Here is a 21,403-nt window from a genome sequence, read left to right on the forward strand (position 1 = left end):
AATGTTTTAGGGACCAAGGTATTAAAGTGATGGCTTTTGTAGGAGAAAATAGTGACTAGAAGGTGTTTTAGGAGCACCAGGATGCTCAAGCAGTTGCTATTCTTTCATCTGAGCAGAGGCATTGTTAGAAAGAAATAAAGAACGGAAATTTTCACATAGGTTCAACATTGGGAGACATACAACAAGGGTTAACTTGACATAGAGTACTGATTATTGAACTTGTGGCTTTGGTGTCTGATCATGACAAAGCAGTGGCAACATGGATTTTGAAAGTCAGAGGGTTGCTGGTTGTAAGTGCCTCATCATCACTCAAATGAGGAGGTTCCTGTGAGCAATAATGTTTGTCTGTGTATATCCTCGCAAGATCTAGGGAAGGTAATTGATAAATGAAGGAAATTGATGTGGAGGTTTGGGGGTCTTACTTTGTTTGTTCCTTATGGAACTTGTTGGTGGATGGTGGAAAGGTGTACTTGGGATGATGGAGTATGGCATCTGCTATAATTGTAATCTTGATGATTGACCACTAGGCACCCATTGATGACATTTGGTCAAGGATAAATAAAACATTCTTTGCTCATCATTGGAATAAGTTATGATATATCATTCTGGAAAATTAGTCATTCTCTGTTCTACCTCCACATAGTTCCAGTGTGTACAAAATCTCACAACCTGTCTCCGTCATTTGAAAAATGATTTACACCCACAGTTATAATTCTTTATGAACTGGTCAGTTCTTCACAGAACTCCACTTTCCATTATTCTTTCCAGCACAAAATTTGTGCTTCATCTTCAAAGTTGACTTTATGCCATTGCTTTCTTATCTTCACTTGCTAATAACATCAGCTATTTGGCTGTATGCTAGTTGTACATCTAGTCTCTTCACCGCCTTTTTTTTGATGGAAATATAATCTCTTCACATTGAAAGCAATTACCAACAAGCTTATTGTTTTTTCATCTCTGAGGGATCTTTGTAGGAGCTGCAGTAAAGCCTTGAGGATTGGCATGAAAAAAATTCAGTCTACTTTAAATGTTGACACACAAAATTGATTGCATTCTTTTCTCTAGTCTTTCAAAAATACGTACAGTACCTTGCAGGCAGGACCTACTCTTCTGATCCACCAATTGGATTACATCAACTTACCTGACTTAAAGGAATTCAAACAAATCTGTCAATTTTTTAAACCTCATTTGTAGAATGTAGCAGAACAAATTTAAGTTACATTCATCGCCTCATTCATTTTGACTTAATTATCACATTGATGCAGCAGTGTGCATGCCTGCATCACACCATGCCACCTTTTTTCAGCTACTCTTTCAGGGAGCGGGTTGTCATTGTCAGCAACAAAAATGTGAAGAGCTTCTCGCCGCATGTGCAAAACTTGTTGCACTTCTTCAGGTTTTCCAATGTCTAGTTGAGAATTCTGTAGACAGTGCAACATGTTCCTCAATATAATGTGTCATACGTGCTATAGTGGTTGGGGCAAATCTTGCTGGGTTTGTGGCTTGGCTTGTACGCTTATAATAAACAGCCAGAAAGTTGCACACTTTCTTTCATTTTGGTTTTGGAAGGCACTGTCAGCATTTCTTGTTGTTTTTAAATGTTTCAGTCATGGTTTTCTTGTTAGAAATTGTCCTTACAAAATTGCCTTCTTTGGATGTAATGATCCTAGGTTAATGTTTATTAAAAGTCAGCATTACATGGAACTCAATGCCCTCTTAGTTTACCTTGACTTGGATCAACCACAGTTTGCAGTATTGGCTATCGTACTTATTTTATTAGAAGCAGCTTTAGTGGGTGCACTGGTATTCGACAAACATTGGGAAGAGGTAAATATGTGATCTATAAGATTTGAAAATAACAACTTTTAATTTGATAGAGGATTTTATGCCTCCATCCATTGCTATTTGAAATCTGCTGCCTCATCATGGCTACGCAGGATCTTCCATATGACTCTACCGGAGAACTGAAAAGGTTTTGTGCATTTATAAAAGAGAATATGGATATATGCAAGTGGGTTGCTGTAACTGTGATTGTTATTCAGGTATGCAATTTTTTCTTATCCTTAAATTTGTTGAAACTGTTGAAACATAATGTCTCATTCAATGGACATTTGGCATGGATTCATTTGATGGACAATTGGTATTAAGTGCCAACTCGTATGACTAAGATGCAATGCATGAAACCAAGGTTTGCAATATTAGTTTGGCACCTGTACGGGTACCATGTTGGTACATTGACCGTATGGTCGGTTCAACACACCAATAGTATTAGTTCAATATTGGTACGATATGATGCTTGATACAGTGTGGTATGCACCGGTATGGTGAATACTACATGAAATTTTTTGTGACTATTTTGTTAGGTATTTTTTCCTGTTCACAATTTTATGGAGGTTGTCGTTATCATCAATCAAAATTTTGGCAAGCCCATCAAAGAATGCAAATGCCAAGAACAAGCATGAGCTAGATTCCCCAAATTTTGCTCTGACTTCAGTTTGGTACTAATGGTCTTAATTCGGGGATTGGAGTAGTCTAGTTTTAACTTTTTGGTGGTACATAAACACATGCACTTGCAAATGCATGCCCATAATACGCATTCATGCACACTTGCATATGCACATGCATGCAGACATGGATAGACAATACACATAAGAAGAGTGTGCGCAAACACGCAAGCTTGCAGAAAGGTTTACATGCATGCACAAGAGTAAAGGTTTTCAAATTTTATTTGTAATTTAATTGACATGCATTTGTTTGCACGATCTGAGCTAGCCCCCACTTTTTCATGGGGGTGATGATAGGATCAACATGCAGAAAGTGGTACATGCATGCACAAGAGAAAAGGTTTTCAAATTTTATTTGTAATTTAATTAACATGCATTTGTTTGCACTATCTGGGCTAGTCCCCACTTTTTCATAGGGGTGACAATAAGATCGGGTCAGGTCAGATATGGGTCACGTTGGATGCAGGTCGGGTCAAATATTCGTAAACCCAAACTTGATCTATTTTTTAAACATGTCAAAAATTTAGATCTGAATCTGATCTGTTTACTAAATGGCTAACCTGACCCGACCCGCATAAGCTATTTATTAAACAGGTCAAGTTAGGGTAAACGGGTTAAATAGATTAAGTGGGTTTTTAATGGATTAAATGAATTTCAATAGGTTAAACAGGTTAAGCGAGTTAGGCTAAATAGGATAGAAACGAGTCAAGCAGGTTTTACATGAGTTAAACAGAACTTAAGCAGGTTAAATAGCTCGAGTCATGATGCGACTCAATTATTAAACAGGTCAAAGGTCTAAACCTAAATGCGACCCATTTAATAAATAGATCTAGACGGGTTGACCCGTTTATGACCCAAACCTATTTATGCCAAACCTGAACCTACTTCAGCAGGTCAATTGTAGGTCGGGTTGACGGGTTAAGTCATAAATTGCCACCCCTGCTTTTTCCTTTTTCCTACTCTTAAATGTTTATATTGATGTATTAGTGTTTAGGAACTTGCTGCAGACAGGGTGCTATTGAGTGAAGACATCATAAAGCATTGTCTGCAAATTTTACGTTTTGTTACATGTCCTTTTCCATTCTTTGTGCAGGCATTCTCCCTTCTTTTGGCAATGATTTTGCGAGCCATGGTTGCAGCCAGAAGAGTAGACTATGATAGTGATGAAGATTTCGTAGTTATAAGGAGGCCACTTTTAGACCCACAAGGTGGCCCTAGTTATGCTACAACTTCTGTTGGCAGCAAAGGGATTCACTCAGACTTCTTGAGTCCACAAATGAGACAAAAGGTACTTCACTGTTTTAGATTAAACTTTTTTCCTTATTCATCTGGCATTTTCCTAATTATATTATAAGCTCCATCATCTGAAATTTGAATGTAGGGAAGTTAAATGGCCTTCGAACAGTGAAGAGTAACAAGTTGAGGATGTTGAGGTGGATTTATGGAAGACTAATCAGTAAATTAGTAGATTAGAGAAGCACTGGGAGTAGCACCGGTAGAGCACAAGTGAAGGAAGATCACTAATATGGGTGGCACATTTGCAGCACTGCCAGAGGAAATCAAAAAATGACCTGGATATCATAGTGAGAAATAATTTAAAGGCAGTTCCTAGTTTATAAGGGTCCAATTAGCAAACCGAGGTTGATGGGATAAGACTCCTTACATTTTATGAATTTTAAATGAGTTGCTCTTGCTTTCTATCTTCCTAAGTTCCCTTGTTCTATATGTCATGTTTGGTCAAGTTTCTGGATTTTGCTGATCAGTTGAGCTAGATTCCCAACCCCTCACCCCCCCAAAAAAACACCACCAAAATTCATCTTCTAAATTTAAATTGATCAGCACTAGCAATTGAAAATATTAGAATAAAATTGGACTAGACATTTCATTTTAGAAGTTAGTAGAAATTTGGAACATGGATCTGTCACTAAAAGATCAGACATGTATATGGATCATAAACATGGTTTCATATAATCCAAAGCAATGCTGGCTTCATATGCTCCATTGAGATATCATGATGCTTAGATAAATGTAGAACAAATGGTTTGTGAGCTCAAGCTGTTGTCTACCTGGCAGTTTATAAGAGTCCATGGCTCCATGCCGTAATGTTAAATAAGATGACAAATACCTGCTCATTGATTTACATGGATAAGACTGCTTATTGCATAAGCAAGGTGACTGGTGCATTTTGATCCTATTTACAACTTTCATTGTTTCTGTTTGATTTGTTAGGTCGTAAGTTGTTGGTTCTTAAGGTATACATAAAGCTAAAAATTGCTACTGGCACTTATTCTAAGACTTCACATTCAACAGTACGTTGTACTTGTTCTTTTCTTCTTAAAATTTCTAATGCTTGTTGATCAGGAAGTTTGAGACCCAACTGGAGATGTTATATTATTCTTGTTCTTGGTGGAAAATACACTTTAAGCCATGAACAGGATTTAGGTTAGAATTTAACCTGAGAAAATCTGGAGCATGTGTATTTTAACGTCAGAGCCCTTTTCAAACCTCAGAAGGGTGTGACTAGATGCCCCTTGTCAAAATGAAGGATCATCCACTATAACTAAGTAATTTGGTTACTTGATGGGAGGGGTTTACATTCTTATTTTCGGCTTTTCAACTTGCTTTTGTTTGAGTATTCCATTAAGAGGCATCTCGTACCTTCATGAGCATTTGAGTGAAAAACTCTTACACACCTTTTCTATATTTATTGATTTTTAAAAAAAAACCCTTACACATGGCATGTGCCAACATGGTTGCTTTATTCTGCAGGTCCACCTAGGAAACTGTGGGCCTTACCCATGTTATATGTATTTGTCATGTTTAGATATTTTTCACCAACTTGAGCATGTGGCCTTAGCGCAGATCTTCCATTAAACATTTTTGCATAATTGAGCTTCAACTCCAATCTAATATGTTCAGTAATTCTTACATTTCACATGATGACATAATTGTAAGCTTCTGTGCCCTTGAAAAAAGGGAAAATCCTTTGAATACTGTGTTGTTTAGTCCGATTAGGACCTGGGAATGTTGTACTCATGGCTACTGTTCCAATGATTTGATGCAAAATGAAAGTGCAAACAGTTTGTCAAGCGCCCGATGGTCCTTGTTCTCATCATATTATTCTTTAAGGGTGATGTCACATGGATGTTGTTGCAACATTTATTCTTTTCTACACACAACAAATATATGAAGCTGTGTTTCTTTATTTATTGCATCTGATATACTCCTCTTTCCTCCTCTTTTTTTTGTTGCGGTATGGATTGAACCAGAGCGAGCTCTCATACAATGGTGTAGATCAGAAGACAGCACTGTCTGCAAGCAGCAACAGTGATAACAGAAAGCAGTGCTCCATCTTGTAAGCAATTGAATACAAACCCGCCAGTGTTTGCAAGCATCTTTTGTCGTTAGAACAGTTTGATCCGTTGTAGTATAATCATTCTCTATATAGCTGGGGAGCTGGGGTCGGCACCTTCCACGGGGCTGTAGATATCATGCTGTTAATATCTTGTCATGCTGTTAAATCGTCATATATTAGTTTCTGGGACCCTATGGTCGGTTGTATCACATGATATGTTTTCAAACATCGATTGGGCCATTGAGGATTTTGCTGTTGATTGGTGTTGTGGCTACTTTGACACTTGTCAGATTCCTCTCTTTGTGCATTAGACTGTAGGCCGCTAGAATTTCTGAGGCAGCGAAATGTAGCTGGCTGTCTCCGGGACCATTGATGCTGTAGTTGTTTCAGGCACCATTTAGAAAATCTCCCGTCTCCTAAAGGATACCACTTGAATGGAAACGGAGATCTTCTTGCAGGTAACGGCAAGCTTTTCATGTGGATGGATCATATCTAAGTTTAGATGGTATCAACCAGCATGTGGATTTTCTGGTGCGACAGTAGGTCTCTGGTATTGCTGCCTTGCATGATTGGTGTTTGCCGAGCCCTCCATTTTCAGTCACAGAAAAAAAGATGCGAAGAAAACATTTTTTTTTTCTTCGCTGGCAGCAGTTGATCTAGACAAATGGTCAGGGAAGCAAAGCCTCCAGGGCATGTTACAATATTATCAGAATCATAAGTAGTCTCACAGAGTCTCGTTATCATTCAATAATTAAGTAATCATGATACGTTACAATTCTAGTCAAATCTCCCAGGGAGCTAAGGTACTTTTCTTATAAATTCATCTTTGGCTGGTTTCATATGTGGTTTCACATGGCAGGTGTATTTTCTATATTTTGAAAGTAGATTGGAAGGTAGTTGGTATGTTTGGGAGTTTGAGAATAAGGCTCCGGGTCTGTCGTGCTGTGGTAGATTCTGATTGAAGCTCAGATCCTACTTTGATGTATAACTTTTAGAGTAACAATTTTGATGCAAATTGTTTCGTGATATTGAATGATGATTTAAGAGAACTATGCAAGTTCATGATAATTTATTGACCGCACCAGATACCATGTTCAGCTCATGTATTCTCGCATGACTCCCACGTTGAATTAATACTAAATGAAATGCCGAATGCATGGCAATGATACTAGAATTTTGATGAAATCCTAATTATTGTTAGCACGATTCTGACCTTTAGATTCTTGTTGCAGTGAAAACAGTTTCAGGCATCGGATTGGCAATATTAGCTTCAGATTCCAGACGTCAACCGATCATAAGATGGATCAGCTGGCAATATTAATTAGCTTAGGCCAGCTGAATGGACAGTGGAAAGCTAACCGAGTGTGGGGATGCAGGACGATGAGTAAATACGATGTTCTTTCAATCAGAAATGGTAAATGCGATGTACCGTCCATCAAAAATTCAAACTTCCCCTATAGCTACAGGCTGATTTCCCAGGCCTGTAGAGTCAGGCTCGCATTTTGGCAAGTCGGACCATCCCAAGTGGTGATTGCTTGCTGGCTTATTTCTGAGAAGAGACGAGCACATAAGACCAAGGGAACCTCACCGAGACAGCTTTACATTGCTGCCATGTGTGAGCTTCTGCTAGATACAACAAAATCTATAAAAGCATCTTCGGACGCATCTACAACTTTATTGTTTTTTTCATTCATTCGATGCATCTGAAACATGCTAATACAGAGACCGACAAGGCTGCATCATATTTCACGTGCCGAGGAATCTTCATCTCGGAGACGAATCTGCATGCAAAAATACTATTCTAATAAGGGAACTACAGTATCATAATGGCATGCACCATTTTAATACTAGCATGCCACCAAACATAAAGGCTTTGTGAAGACTAGTTACTCCGTCGCTTCCTCAAATAACTCAAAGCTGTCAAACTTGGGACAAATCTACTGTTGATGCCGTCAGATTAAAGGGAAAAGAAAGGATGCTACATGATCCTTTCTTTTATATTTTCTCAATGGAAAAAAATAAGACGTAAAATCCTCATCATCAGTGATAAGCGCCACACACACACAAATAAAAAACCCTTGGAACAGGACCTGATCTTTTTTTTTTTCTTTTTTTCTTTTGAGTCACACCCAGGATACTGACACGTCAAGATAACTGTAACTCGGTAGATAACACATTTTCTGCTTCAGTTCTGCAGCATCTACTTTTTTGTATCCCTTGTGAGCATCTGTATCACAAGCAAAATAATACCGGATGAGTTAATAAAACCAAGAAAAAGAAATCTAACTAGAAATCATTGGTAGTATCTGTATGATGCGGACTCTTGGAAAGAAATTAAGATCCTAACATAAAATTATAAATAATGCATGTGTGTCACCTTGGAGAGTTGAAGCACAGACCGTTCATTTATGAGTAAAAATCAAATAGCAAACAATGCACATACATTGCAACTTGGGCCTTATATGGATATATATTATGGATTAGACGGCCACTAGTATTAGCAGGGGGGATAACAACAAAAATAGCAAAGACCGTTAGGACAAGAAGAAAAAAAAGAGAGGAGATACGTGCCTCATTTCAATCACCCACAAGTAAAATCTGACAATGCCTCCTCAAACAACTCCTCCAACACCAGACCACCGATATCCTTGCTGAACTCAAAAATTTCCAGCCACATCAATTCTGCCCATTCTCTTCCTGCCATTTCTCTCTTAACCACTCTATCTACCATAAGACTGACGCCACCGGGCCCACCAGGCACAGACTTCTCTTCACCGGAGTACCAATTTCTCACAAGTTCACACACTTTCTGAGTCACCAAATCACCAGCTGGACCATCCTCCCAAGCCCCCCGACATGCTCCAGCCCATGGATATGAAGCCAATATGGCAGTTCGACCAATATCTAGCAATGCTGCATTGACACAATCGAATAGGAGCCTCTGGTTTGACCGCCACACCCTGCACTTAGCTGCTGCTTCTTTCTTATCCAAATATTTGTCCAGTAGCATTGTATTCAAAGGGCTGTCAAGTGAATGCCATCTGGTGAATATCATGTCAGACTTCTCATCACGAAAGCCAGCAGATGACAGCAACTTCTGGACAAGCATAAATCGTTCTTGTTCTTCTTCTACCCTGGGCAGAAGTCTGGAAGGTTTTAGGGGACCTGCCAACATTGTTCCCAACTTGGAGCAGTTGAATGATAAGGAACGAGCAATCGACTCAATCGGTGGAGACCTAGAGAGAGCTTCTGAAGGAAGCAGGAACAGATACCAGTTAGTGTATGGGACTTGAAGATCTGCAGTGGTAGTTATGACTACACTTACGTAGATGTCCAGCAGTATGGCTTTTAGAAGCCTGGGACATTTTATTGTTGACATCATCAACAACTGGTGCTTGTAGAATTGAAACAAGGCTGGGGTGGTCCTGGTTCTCCCTGGAGTTTCCGCATGTCATTGGCTTTTCAAGATAATGAGCCCCCTGATAATGTAAACACCAATTCTAAGTAGGAAATTGGAGAAATAAAAGAAAAATAGCGATATCTAAGAACAAGTATGTGGTAGTTCAACAGGCATTAGAAATTTAATGTGCAGCATTAACAGTTTCCCTCTCCACTGTTTATAAAATAAGGGGAAAAGAACAGCATTGATATGCTGAAAACAAACAAATGCTAAAAAAAAGGACGAAGAAAACGGAACAAAATATGGATGAGTCAGGAAATTACCACCAACCAGCTTTTACTTGTTTATCATTTTTCTAGTATGATTGATTCACAGAAAGATGAACTCCTACCAGACTCAAGATAGTAAAAATCCAATACCTTGGCATTGAAAGTGCCTTGATTTGGTACATCAATAACTGTAGTCAGAGAGAAAGCCCCGCCAGAATTTTTATGTGCACTAAACAGTGCAGTTTGCTTATGTTGATTGTCATTAACAGAAAGTAAAAGACCATTTCTTTTACTATCAACCTCAGCACTACCAGGCTGAAGCCTATCATCACAACCCACCGAAGGAGATGGAATAGATTTCTCCTGACCTTGTGTCTTATTTCTAGAGAAGAACAAACTGGAAACTTTCCCTTTGAAAGATGACCTGCCACTCTTTGACTTAGCAATCTCGTTATGAACAATGGGTTTGCTAATAAAAGCATCAGAAACACCCACATTCAACTCAGTGATTTCATAAGCTGAAGAAGATGGGACAGATCTTGACCTTGACAAATTCCTAGAGGAGAACTCCCCACTACATCCTTCCTTTACCCCGCCTGCAGACAAACAAGGTGATAGTACTTTAAGGTTTTGTTCTCCGTCACATTGCCTGCTGCTCGAAACAGTAAACCCCCAACTATTCTCCTCTTCTTTCTGTACCTCAGGAATGGCAAGCATCTCACCTAGGGTACTTGAGCTTCTCTTTGTTTGTCTTTGTTCTTGATTATTTACATTTGATGCCACCAATGCCCACCTCTCTGAAAGCCGTTTTCTGGCTTCCCTGATTACTGATGACTCAGGTGAATATGATTTTCGACTTACAGATGAGATTGAGTAAGGACTGCCAATGCTATTGACGCGATCCCAAGAGCGCCGTGAAGTTGGGGTGACAGTCTCAGAGTCACTCAAGTTACCACCCTCTTCATCCATGCAGTCACTTTCAGACCTATTGAATGAGCTCTCATCTCCAACAAATCCATTCGATAATACCGAAGACAACAAAGTTTTTTCATCCCTTCGGTTACTGCTTAGGTTTTCTCGCATCTGACGAGTAATCTCCTTGGCTATTTCTCTTGACCCTGCGACTCCATCAGTTCCCAAAGCTTCATAAGAATCTCGGTCCCCAAGCTGTTCTGTTGAAGATGTTGTGAATTTAACTGTATTATTTACATCGTGAAGCTTTCCTGGGCTAGGCTTTAAAACTACTATCCTGGTTGGTTGAGATTGATTATGAGCTTTTGCATGAGAGAAACTAGGGGTCCAATAGTGCTTATTTGCATCACATTTGCTTTCTTCAACAGCTGAGAACAGTTGTTTTTCCACACTTTTGTCACACTTCACCTCACTGTTTTTTGATGGTTTCAGTATAGTTATGCGCTTTGTCTGAGGTGGAGAGATGATCTGGAGTTTGTGTATATGCTTTGAAAACAGGGAATTTGGTTCTTCGAGAAATTTGAGGAATACATCTCTGTTTGAACTCAGAACCTCGAGTGCACCTTGAAACTCCTTCGTCTGAATGAGGTTTTCATCTGTGGCTAAACGCTTTGCTTCAATGAACTTCTGGCGAACAAGAGTCATTCTCTTTTCATATGAGTTCTCATCATATCTTCCTTTCTGTGGTCGCTGATCCTTAATATGACTAATCTTTGATGGTTGCTGCCTGACTTCATATACATCTTTGTATTCATTCTTTTCATGGGGAATTTCACAACGCACTGGATTGTGAAAATACTCATCTTGTTGCCACCGATGACCCCGAAGCGCTCCTGCCATACGGTGTGAATAGTCCTCTTGGAAGCTTTTTTTAACAGTTAAAAATGATGGCTGCACTGGCAAGGAATCAAGCCCCATGAGTCTAGCAACAACATTTGGAGGCTTCTGCTTCAACTCTGTTTCTTTCCACATCTCCTCTTGTATAAGCATCTTCATTGGTGTTCCACCCGAGTTCTTGTTAAAGGAACTTTTCCTTAGTTCACTGGTTCTGTAGTGAAAACATAAATCAGAATACATTATGTGGTTCTTTCTTTACAATTTCAAAACAAGAAAAGAGGCTTCTTCCGTGTCAATAGCAGCTGGATTGTGATTAAGAACTTAAGCAGAAGCCAAATGCCAGTTCCACCAATAAACAAACAACAAAAAATATGATAGGTTGCAGCTATGAAATGGGCATAGAGGAAAGAGATCAGCTAAAAAAAATGCATAAAAAGTGAGAACATCGATGCAACTGGATTTGCAATCCCTAGCCTTTTCTTGTAAGAGAAAAAGGAAAAAAAATTTGCAATCAAAAAGTAAACTTAAGAACAAGAAGAAAGAAACTGCACCGAATCTAATAAAAGCTCCAGCTACCATCCCCCAGGAGGAAGGAAGTTACGCAGGCTGAATTAACACAGATAGCAGAAGAAGATGAAGTACTAGTTTCAAACCTATGTGAATTATAAAAAAAAAAAAAGGTAGCATTCTAAACAAAAGGAGGGGAGGAGGTTTGCTTAAGGTTAGATATCTTTGTTCGGACAAGATTCTGCAACGTTGATGACAAATTTTACCACAAGCAGAAACATACTGAAAGCATAATCATCCACCAATGGCTTAATCATTTCTATATGCTTCAAGATGCCTTTTACCTCTCTTAGTAAAGAAAATTGGTAAAACAAAGGTGAAGAATTATGATTTCAAATATTCTATAATGCCTTATGGACAGCACAGAAATTTAAAACAAAGCAATAAAAAAGACACAGATAGTATTGTTTTTAAGGACAGTAAATACCATTGCTATGTGCTTTATCAGTGAGCAGCTTGGTTCCTGCCATGCTGGTACTCAAGTCAAATATGTTGATCATCCTTCCCATACATCCCGGAAATGGCTTCTGCAAATCCTTCCCCCGTCTGTTGTTCACCTCCGCAAGTTTGAATGAAGGAAAGATGAACCCGTCAAAAAAATGATATTTTCCATTGTCTTACGCCCTCAACAAATCATCAGCAGAGAGGAATTAAAATCACCCACCAAAGTTACAGAGCATGACATCCTCACAGATATGACGAAGGGAGATCTGCCCGAGGCACTGCCCTCATGTTACAAGAAGGAAATCGGAACCTAATGAATATAATATTATCACCCTTAATCAAACCGGCTGGCATTTATCATAACGCAGAATAAGAATGCAGAGATTTTGCATTTATAGACAGAGATATCATCATTAAAACATGAGAACAGAAGCGACTATCATTTAAGAATTCCATATTTAACTTCAAAAAGTTTACTGTAACTATTCCTATGGGGAAAAAGGATTTTCAAGTAAAATTTCGAGAGCAAACAAGAAAAAATAGCGGCTTTCATGCTTTAGTTATAAAAATAGCAAAAAATAAAATGGGACATGGGACCATAGATTTTACGATTCGTTGCTGCAAAAAAAGGAAGGAGATACACGAGTAGAGCAAATCTGCCAGAAAAAGAGAAAGGAAACAGTGGGGAAGGTAAAAGAACACTAAAATAATGGATTCAAAAGTGAAGTGGGAGATGCACAAGAACAAAGGATTTAAGGTAACAAAACGTACACCAAAAGCTGCATTTATCGGAAAGATGGTAGAAAGGGGAAAAGAAGATCGCTGCAGAAATGTTATGGACGAGCTCGGTGCCCATGAGCCCTAAATTCAAAGCAATCAATCAAAATAACAGACGGCACAGCCAAAAGTAGGGTCGAACCTTAGAAAAGTTTCAACCTTTTCATTTCTTTTTTCCTTTTCTTTTTTTGGCAACTTTCAACCCTTTCACAGTATGAAGCGAGGTCAGCCATTCCACGCCCAAAACCGAACAGCAAACACCGAAACCCACCTAAAATAAGCAAAAATGCTGAAAACAAAAAAAAGCGCTGGTTCCACCAAATTGAATCAATCAATCAAAGAGAGAATTTGAGAAGGTTCACCAGAACCCTAGATTTCATCAAAGAAAATAAAACCAAACTCCAAAATCCACTTTAAAAAAAAAAACTGCATTCCGCCAGAGCTCCGGCAATCGAGATCTGGGGACACATTGGGCGGCAAATCGGCTAACCAGACATTTGGAATCTGGCGCCAGAAAAGCAAAAGATCGAAAATAAGCAGCGAAAACTGGTGTTGGAGATCCCTTTCGCACCATTTCTTTTCCTGGAGAAAGCTCCCATCTCGCTTGCTCCGCCGCGGGCGATCGGGACCCCGCAACCACCGTGTCACCGCCGGAATCCGTCGTCTCCGGCGAGGCGTCGAAGCTCTTTTCAGGGGAAGTTTTGGCGAAGGAACATATTCTGGGGCGCGATCGGGGACCGTGGTCTCGCTCAACTCGCTGTGGGGGGAAAGAGGTGCGGGTGGGGAGTGTTCGTGGCAAAGGAGTTCGAGCCCGCCGACCTGGCGGACGTGATGGGAATTTATTCATTTTGGTGTTCTCCCGGTTTCGATTACGAACGGAACGGGTGGCCGAAATGTTAAAAAAAAATTGTTATCGTAAAATTTTTTTAACCTCGGACGTGGCCGAAAAATCATTATATATATATATATATATATATATATATATATATATATATATATAGTGTTTTCTAATGTCAATATAATAATTATATAATTGTAATTTTTCTATTATTTTATTAATTAATATACTTGCACCTGGAAATCCAAGTTACGTCACTTATCTTCTGTGATGGACTGCTGCAATACATAATACCGTTCCTATGGAAATCCAAGGCCCCTGCGTTGCTGACAAAATACTGTTATTGCAAAAATTAAACAGCATGGGAATGCCGCCCTTTATAATTGGAACTCTCGGTATTTTTTTTACCAAAAAAATATAAAGATAAAACTTTCCGGAGGGCACCGGGCAACTCCTTCTCTCCTAACCAAATAGCCTCTGGAGTGGTTTGCCATATATGAAACCACCCAATCTGCTATTCTGTTGGTCTCATGACATACATACTTTGCGTGAAAGGCCAATCCATTGTAGGCCATAGGCCGAATATCTTTAAGTAGAGGGTGAAAGTCGCCCACACCACCCTTGCTCTACTGAATTCAACTAATAACCATCGCCGAATCTCCCTCCAGCATAACAGTTTTGGCTGGCAGAGTCCGCCAAGTATACCCCAGGCCAACACAAGCCGCCCTCATTCTCATGTTTTTTTTTAACAATCCTCCAATTGATCCTCTTAAACCTTCTCTTATCTTGTTAGCAAGTTGCTGTATGTTCCCTACCAAGACTCAGAATTTCCAGCTTGTCCATGTGATAGGAATATCGAGAAGTGCTACCTTTAATGATGATTCATATGATTGGACTACTCTTATGTGCCATTTGCTAGTTGTTATGTGAATGTATGCAGGCCCTTGCATGATTGAGCCATGCCTAACCTTCCCAATGTGATGATTGGGCACCACATACGCACAATATCAAGGTGAGGAGCTTGAGCAAATTATCTGGTTATCTTGATTCGCGATGTTCGATATAGCGAGCAGGACCTGTCCCTTGAAAATATACACTGCCAATTGTCGTATAAACAAAATCTTTGAGTATGTAAATAAATGTGAATCTCCATGCTGCCAAAAGCTTCCCTGGAAGTAAATTTAGATGGTTTTTTGTTACTTATGAAGCATGTGAAATGCTAAACCACATGCAAATGTTGATAGATTACATGCACAAGACACGAATGCACAAATCAATAACATATAAGATAATTTAAGAAGAACTCAAAAATAAAAGGTAGCGCTTCCTAAAACTTTAAAATTGACTCCTAAAACTTCGAGAGTGACCGTCACAAAACCATAATGTCAGCTTTTGTGTTTTTGGATGCCAAGAATTAAATCTAGTATGCTTGCACCTTACAAAAAGAACTTCTTATTTTAGAAGCATGATTTTCTTTATAATATTTTATTTTTTATTTAAAAAACAGCAACAGGATTGCTACATTTTCATCCAAAGAGGAAAATGATCAGATACAGGAGGGAGAACGAAAGGAAAAGAAGTCAACAAACATGGTCAACAGAGACAGGTCTAAGATCAAAATAATATGTAGACCACTAATATATATATATATATATATATATATATATATATATATATATATATATATATATATATATATTGCTTATGCTAGCTTGAAGTTGAAGGTACTCATTAACTTTTACTGTACCTCATCAGGTTAAGTAATTCATACTGTCAAATCGTATATCACATTTAGCCCCACTGCAATCAAGGCACGGATTTGGCATATCCTTTAGATTCCAATAGAGAAGGATGTGTGGCAATAATTGGATATTCCTTCACTCAAGTATGAGGCTCATGCCAGCTGAATTCAATTTCCTAATGGATGGTGGCAGATAGCTTTGGAAGTTGGCAATGGAAGGCTCTCTCCTTTGCAGAGAAAGCAATCTTGTTTCAGTTGGTATTGTCATCTCTTCCCATTTATTCCATGTCTTGTGTGCACATTTCTAGCTAGTTCAGTGTGCAGGCAGCTAGAGAATGAGTTTCAAGCTTTTCTATAGGGCCACTCGACGGATCGAAGAGGATTGCATCTCCTCTCATGGGACGTTGTATGCTCACCTAAACCCTATGGTGGGCTAGATCTTCATTCATTGGAACTTCTTGCCTCAGCTGGTACTCAAACCTAACTCTCTGTGAGCTAAGGTTGTGGCTGCAAGATATCGATTTAATGAATTGCAGACTACAAAATCGCTCTGTTGTCTAGCACCAAATATCTTCGTATGTCTCTCATGTGCAATATGAGTTTATATGGGCTTTCAAACATATATTAGTTTATAAGTTATTTTTGATGGGTCTGTTCATGGTGACAAGGCTACAATTGATTGTGATAAGAGATGAGCAGGGCCACCCTCTCTTTTTTTTTTTTTTTTTTTTTTTTTTTTTTGGTACAACAGCAGCTTACTCATGTTGAATATGGGAGAAGTCAGCTAAATCAGAAGAAAGAAGATAACCCAAAATGTGAGGCACCACTGCACAATCAGCCCAGATGAAGCCTCTAGCGTAATGGGCAACGGATGAAGCCACCCAGTCAGCCGCACTGTTCGCCTCTCTATAGATATGTGTAGCTCTATACCAATGACACTCGGTTAAGAGCTTGTGGATGTCGTGTAGCAGCGATCTGAAGCCGGCATCACGACCTCGGCTCCGGATCCACTCAACCATCATGGTCAAGTTATCCTCGAGGAGGATGCAGTCCGCCCCCAGAACCTACCTCGCACAGGTGACTTCCTTCCAGGCCGCTCTGATATTGACTTCGAGAACTGAGGTGTCAAAAATTCTCCGGCCCCAATCGCTATGAGCCTGGCCTCGTGTTCTCTAATAGTGAAGCTACGCGGAATTCGTGGCCACTTGGGTGGGCCTTGATAGTGCGGCTCTCCACTCCATGGCGCAGCAGATTTGGATTAAGCGGGATTCTACCACATTAATATTTACATGCAGAAACGTAGGAAATCCGCTATTAAAGGACATCTTCCAGCGGAAGCGGGCCATCGTCATGTGTATCACGAGAGGAATCAAGCAGCAGCAGAGCCTTTGTTCCAACCGCTCTAAGTAGAGTTTCAACGGGGCATTTCCTCCTTCAGAACTTTGTGGTCTTCGAAGCAAACTATAACAGATCAAGTATGTCAAACAGCGAAAAGATCTCCATCATCCATATCAGGGAAAAACGCTTAGGCCTTCATGCAGTTGAGACTTGAAGAATTGCATGTCATTCTCCTTTTGGCCATTTGTGTTTTTGATATGTTGTGAGCGATGAAGTGTACTCGCATGCATTGGCTCAAAAACATGTCCGACACTTTGAATGGATTTTTCATGAGACTTAAATCTTTCCATTATTTTATCACAGCAAATAGATATGCTCTGAACATCTGGAAAATAACTCATATCAACAGATATACTTTTTCTAAAATAAAACTAAAAATCCATGTCGTTTTTGTTGAGCAAAACCTGAAAAGAAGATATTATATTAATTTTGTTGATATAGAATGTGCTAACAATGGTTATATAAAAACATAGTTTAATTACTTCAATTGGTTTAATTAGATGATATGATTTGGATCTCTGTAGGCCCTATCTCATAAGAATTCTCTGACTATAACAGGCAATGGGCTTTGCAGTCCTTAGCAGTATAGAACATCAACTAGAAAGTTCGGAAGAAATATGGACTCAAATAATACCATGCTAGTTTTAGGGAGTTGCATAATGCCTGACATTTGTCTTGCATAATGCCTGACATTTGTCTCATCAAATAGCAGTCAAAGTGCAAAATAAATCTCACTCATTCTCTACAGACCCCTACCAAATAAGTTGATTATAACAGGCAATGAGCTTTGCAGCCCATAGTAGTTTAGAACATCGACTAGAAAGTTTGGAAGAAATATAGACTCAAATAGCACCATGCTAGTTTTAGGTAATTACATAATGTTTGACATTTGTCTCATCAAGTGGTAGTCACAGTGCAAAAGTTGCACCAACGTAACCTAAAGCTTTTAACTTCAGTCTTCTGATTCTCCTTTTAGCTTCCTCAGTTTCATGTAAAATGCTCTTAGGTTCTGCTTTTCGTCTCGCATAACCAAATTTGAAAACATTCATTCAAAAGCTGACCTAGGCAATGCCTTGCACTCTGTCTCAAGAATAGTGTTTCCAACTTAAGTAGTGGAAAGCAGTCAGATCAAAGTGGTCTGAAGCCCATATACTTACTGGATAATCTAACACTGAATTGGGAGAAATTTTTCAGTTTAGATCTACAATGGTTCAACCTCTCCAGTGTTCTATATTCTAGTTATCGTAATCATCACTGACATAAAACTACATATGAGTAATTGGACTACTTCTAAATATCTCTGCTTAACATCATGTCAAGATGCAAAAATGTCATGTGATATACATATGGTCTTTGATTTTTGTAACTTAGCGACCAAAAGAGTAAGATAACATGAAGAGGCTTGTAAATCCTATTATGTAAAGAGCTAATATATTACAAAATTCAACTCTTTGTTTTTCTTTGCTTGGAAAATCGGAAAGGCCATCCTCCAGAGTCTTTCTTACTGCATAAGAAATCTGTAATTACATAATGACCTTCTTCACTCAAACCTGTTGAAGAATGAACTTATATGACTAAAAGTCCCTTGAACTCAACTATTTATAAGGCTATGATGATCATTTGTTTCAGTAGACTGTCGTTGTTAATAGTTAATTGCTTCATCTTATGCTTTGTTTTGTGTTTACTTATTTATTTGAAGTTCTTTGTTTTGTTACATAAAGTGATAAACTCTGTTGCCCAAGCGATTGAGTTAATTGGAAATGTGTTTACACACAGTTAAAGTGTGCTACTGGGAATTGTAATGCACTTGTTACTAAATGCTGGCATTCCTTGATATCATTGACTGCTAAAGTTTTATTAAAATAATATTTGTGATCAATTATTGGCATTTAATTTCAGGTCCCCAAGGGCTGCAACTGCAAAAGGTGTTGGAAAGATTGACTGGACAATACACTGTTCCAAATGTTTTTATTGGTAAGCAACAAAGTTTTAATTTTTTTTATTGACAATTCGCATTCAACATGGAAAATTATTTTACTTCTACATTGAAATATCTGTAATAGATTCAGTTTTATGCATCATATTTTTAACTCAAGGTCATTGATTTCAATTTGAAAATGTTATGCAGCACCTAGTTCTCAACAGAAATTGTCTCTAAATGGATGAAGATATGCTCATGGTGAACAAACATCAGGTACAAAAGAACTTTGGGGATATGTTGTATTTCTTGAGTCATTGGAATGCTCGTTTTTTGGGGGAAAATTATTTTGATTTATGAAACGTAATGTAACATAACCAGCAACTTAGTTGAAATAGGCCATGTATATGTTTCATTTTCTTACCACCCATGTTGACAAATGAAAACATTTTTCCCATGGTTCTTCTATATTACTTGATTTTGTCATTATGTTTAATTCAAGTTGTCAGTTGTATTGCTGTTAATTGGGGCCTTCTACACATCCATCCTCACTGCAAGAAACAATAAACTTCTATTTGGTCATTTAAATCGAAAGGACATCCATCACAATCAAGGGTTTGATATTCCATAACTCATTGTGAATCCCAAGCAAGTTCCTGAAAGTACTTGGTAGTCATTAGTGCTGCACCGATCTTAGATTACAATGCTATGGTTTTTGCATTTCAGTAATTGTCCTCTCTTCTATGCAGGGGGCAGGCATATCCCTGGCTGCACAGGTACCCAACTTTTCTCTATGTATTTGTTCATATATTTTATACAAGTTTTCGCTACCTACCATCTGGTCTTCCAGGTATTGAGGCAGGCCCCTATCATGTAGGGAGTTAACTTGGCCTGAAATTTGGCACCTATTTGAGATGGGGTCTAGGCCTATATGAGAGCTATACCTGTAACAAATTTTCAGAACTCTTGGTGAATCATAAATTTGATCCCCAAAAACACTCTCATATAGGTAGGGATACCTCTTACTATCAAGCATTAATAAGGTCTCCAGTACTAATTTTTGCCATAAAAGCTTGGAGGAAATTTTAGCAAAACTTGAAAAACATGTAACCCACTGCCATTCAAAAGATTGGCATGTTATCTAAGGTGGCAAAATTCATAACAGTTCAACTGCCATTTAAATTAAGAAAGGTGTTTCTATATCCTGGAAGGCCAACTTAATACATCTCATCATCGTTCTTATACGATGCAGGTACTGCAGAAACTTTACATACAAAAGATAGCATTGTTGTTTTTGGTTTTAATTCACACTCTTTTTGCTGCAGATACTGTAAAACTTCACAAAGGAGAGCTAACTACTTTACTATCAGAACTGAACATTGGCAGCAAGAGCTTGCAGCAGCCTTGAAATTGTTCTCCAATGAATGCCTATTCAAGGACATCTTGATGGTTAGACGTGGTTGGTATCTTTATTCATTCATGTCCCCTCCATACTTAACTCAATATTCTTACTATAGTGTAAGTTACTATAGATGGTTGTCACATTTTGTCATACCAACTGTGCAAGCTTATTCGAGGAGCGGTGTGATAAGTGTTCTATGGCTGGAAAATACAGTTTGGGGTAGCCGATCTAAGTTACTGCTACAATAGACTTTACATCCACCTCCACTCTATATTTCTCTGTCTGAAGAAACACATACAAGGCTGTTATAATTTGAACTGTTGAGTCGCCAGTCCTTATGTTCAACCTGGCCCCACAGTCAGCAAAAGGTTCTCTTTTCTGGTAGTCGGTGAATCATTTGATTGATGAACTTTAATGGGAGAAGGTTATTCATCTTCGGAAATATCAAAGCTAAAAGTAAAAAAGAAAAGAAATATGATTACATTAAAAAGAAGAGAAAACAAAGGAAAAGAGACGAGTGAAGAGAACGGTACCCTACTTATTTGATTTCAATGAATGCAATATGAGCAGCACAGCTATGAAGACACCTATGGGAGGGTTGACCAATTTTAACAAGCAAATAAGATTTAAGGAATCTCTTTTTTTTTTTGGTTCAGTCCATGGGAGGATAGTTTGCAAAGAAGATAGCATAATTTAAGGTATAGAATCTATTTTCAAAATGAAGATCACTTGGCAGCAGCACTGCAAATGCTTGTGAGAGGAGTTTTGAAAGAGAAGGTAAATTTGCTTTCAAATAGCGACAAAATGATCTGCGTATGTGCTTTTCCTGGTGTGCTTTCAATATGCTTGTTCTTTGGCAAACTGATAATGATATGCACGGCTCCATTACTCTCAACAATTAAAGCATGCACGCTTTGATCTTGAATGCTATGTTGTGCTAATTGTTAGCAACTATGTTCTCCATTAAGAGATTTGGCATCA

General features: G+C 38.6%; 1 protein-coding gene and 1 pseudogene across 3 annotated transcripts in view; one reads left to right on the forward strand and one right to left on the reverse strand.

Moving 5' to 3' along the window:
- LOC103711877 (tetraspanin-18-like) overlaps window positions 1-6,118 on the forward strand; it is a 10,547-nt gene extending 4,429 nt beyond the window's left edge. Inside the window, exons 3-6 of one of the 2 annotated variants that reach the window (XM_008798188.6) lie at window positions 1,747-1,827; window positions 1,938-2,042; window positions 3,598-3,792; window positions 5,774-6,118. In XM_008798188.6, the coding sequence (XP_008796410.1) occupies window positions 1,747-1,827; window positions 1,938-2,042; window positions 3,598-3,792; window positions 5,774-5,863 (471 nt within the window). In that variant the 3' untranslated portion in view covers window positions 5,864-6,118. Of the gene's footprint in view, window positions 1-1,746; window positions 1,828-1,937; window positions 2,043-3,597; window positions 3,793-3,885 lie in introns of both variants that reach the window. The other variant, XM_008798189.6, reaches the window with a different exon arrangement.
- A 1,122-nt stretch (window positions 6,119-7,240) lies between these two features.
- Window positions 7,241-13,938, reverse strand: LOC103711875 (uncharacterized; annotated as a pseudogene). Its single transcript, XR_015974207.2, has 7 exons — window positions 13,697-13,938; window positions 12,569-12,658; window positions 12,332-12,461; window positions 9,679-11,548; window positions 9,185-9,338; window positions 8,431-9,108; window positions 7,241-8,086 (listed from the first exon to the last, which is right to left on the reverse strand). The product of XR_015974207.2 is annotated as an uncharacterized LOC103711875 (transcript).
- Window positions 13,939-21,403: the final 7,465 nt, after the last annotated feature.

The sequence above is a fragment of the Phoenix dactylifera genome, chromosome 16, assembly GCF_051530095.1.
Source record: "Phoenix dactylifera cultivar Ajwa chromosome 16, Ajwa_hap1_PhDact_Kaust_v1.1, whole genome shotgun sequence".
In the NCBI taxonomy this organism is placed as follows: Eukaryota; Viridiplantae; Streptophyta; class Magnoliopsida; order Arecales; family Arecaceae; genus Phoenix; species Phoenix dactylifera.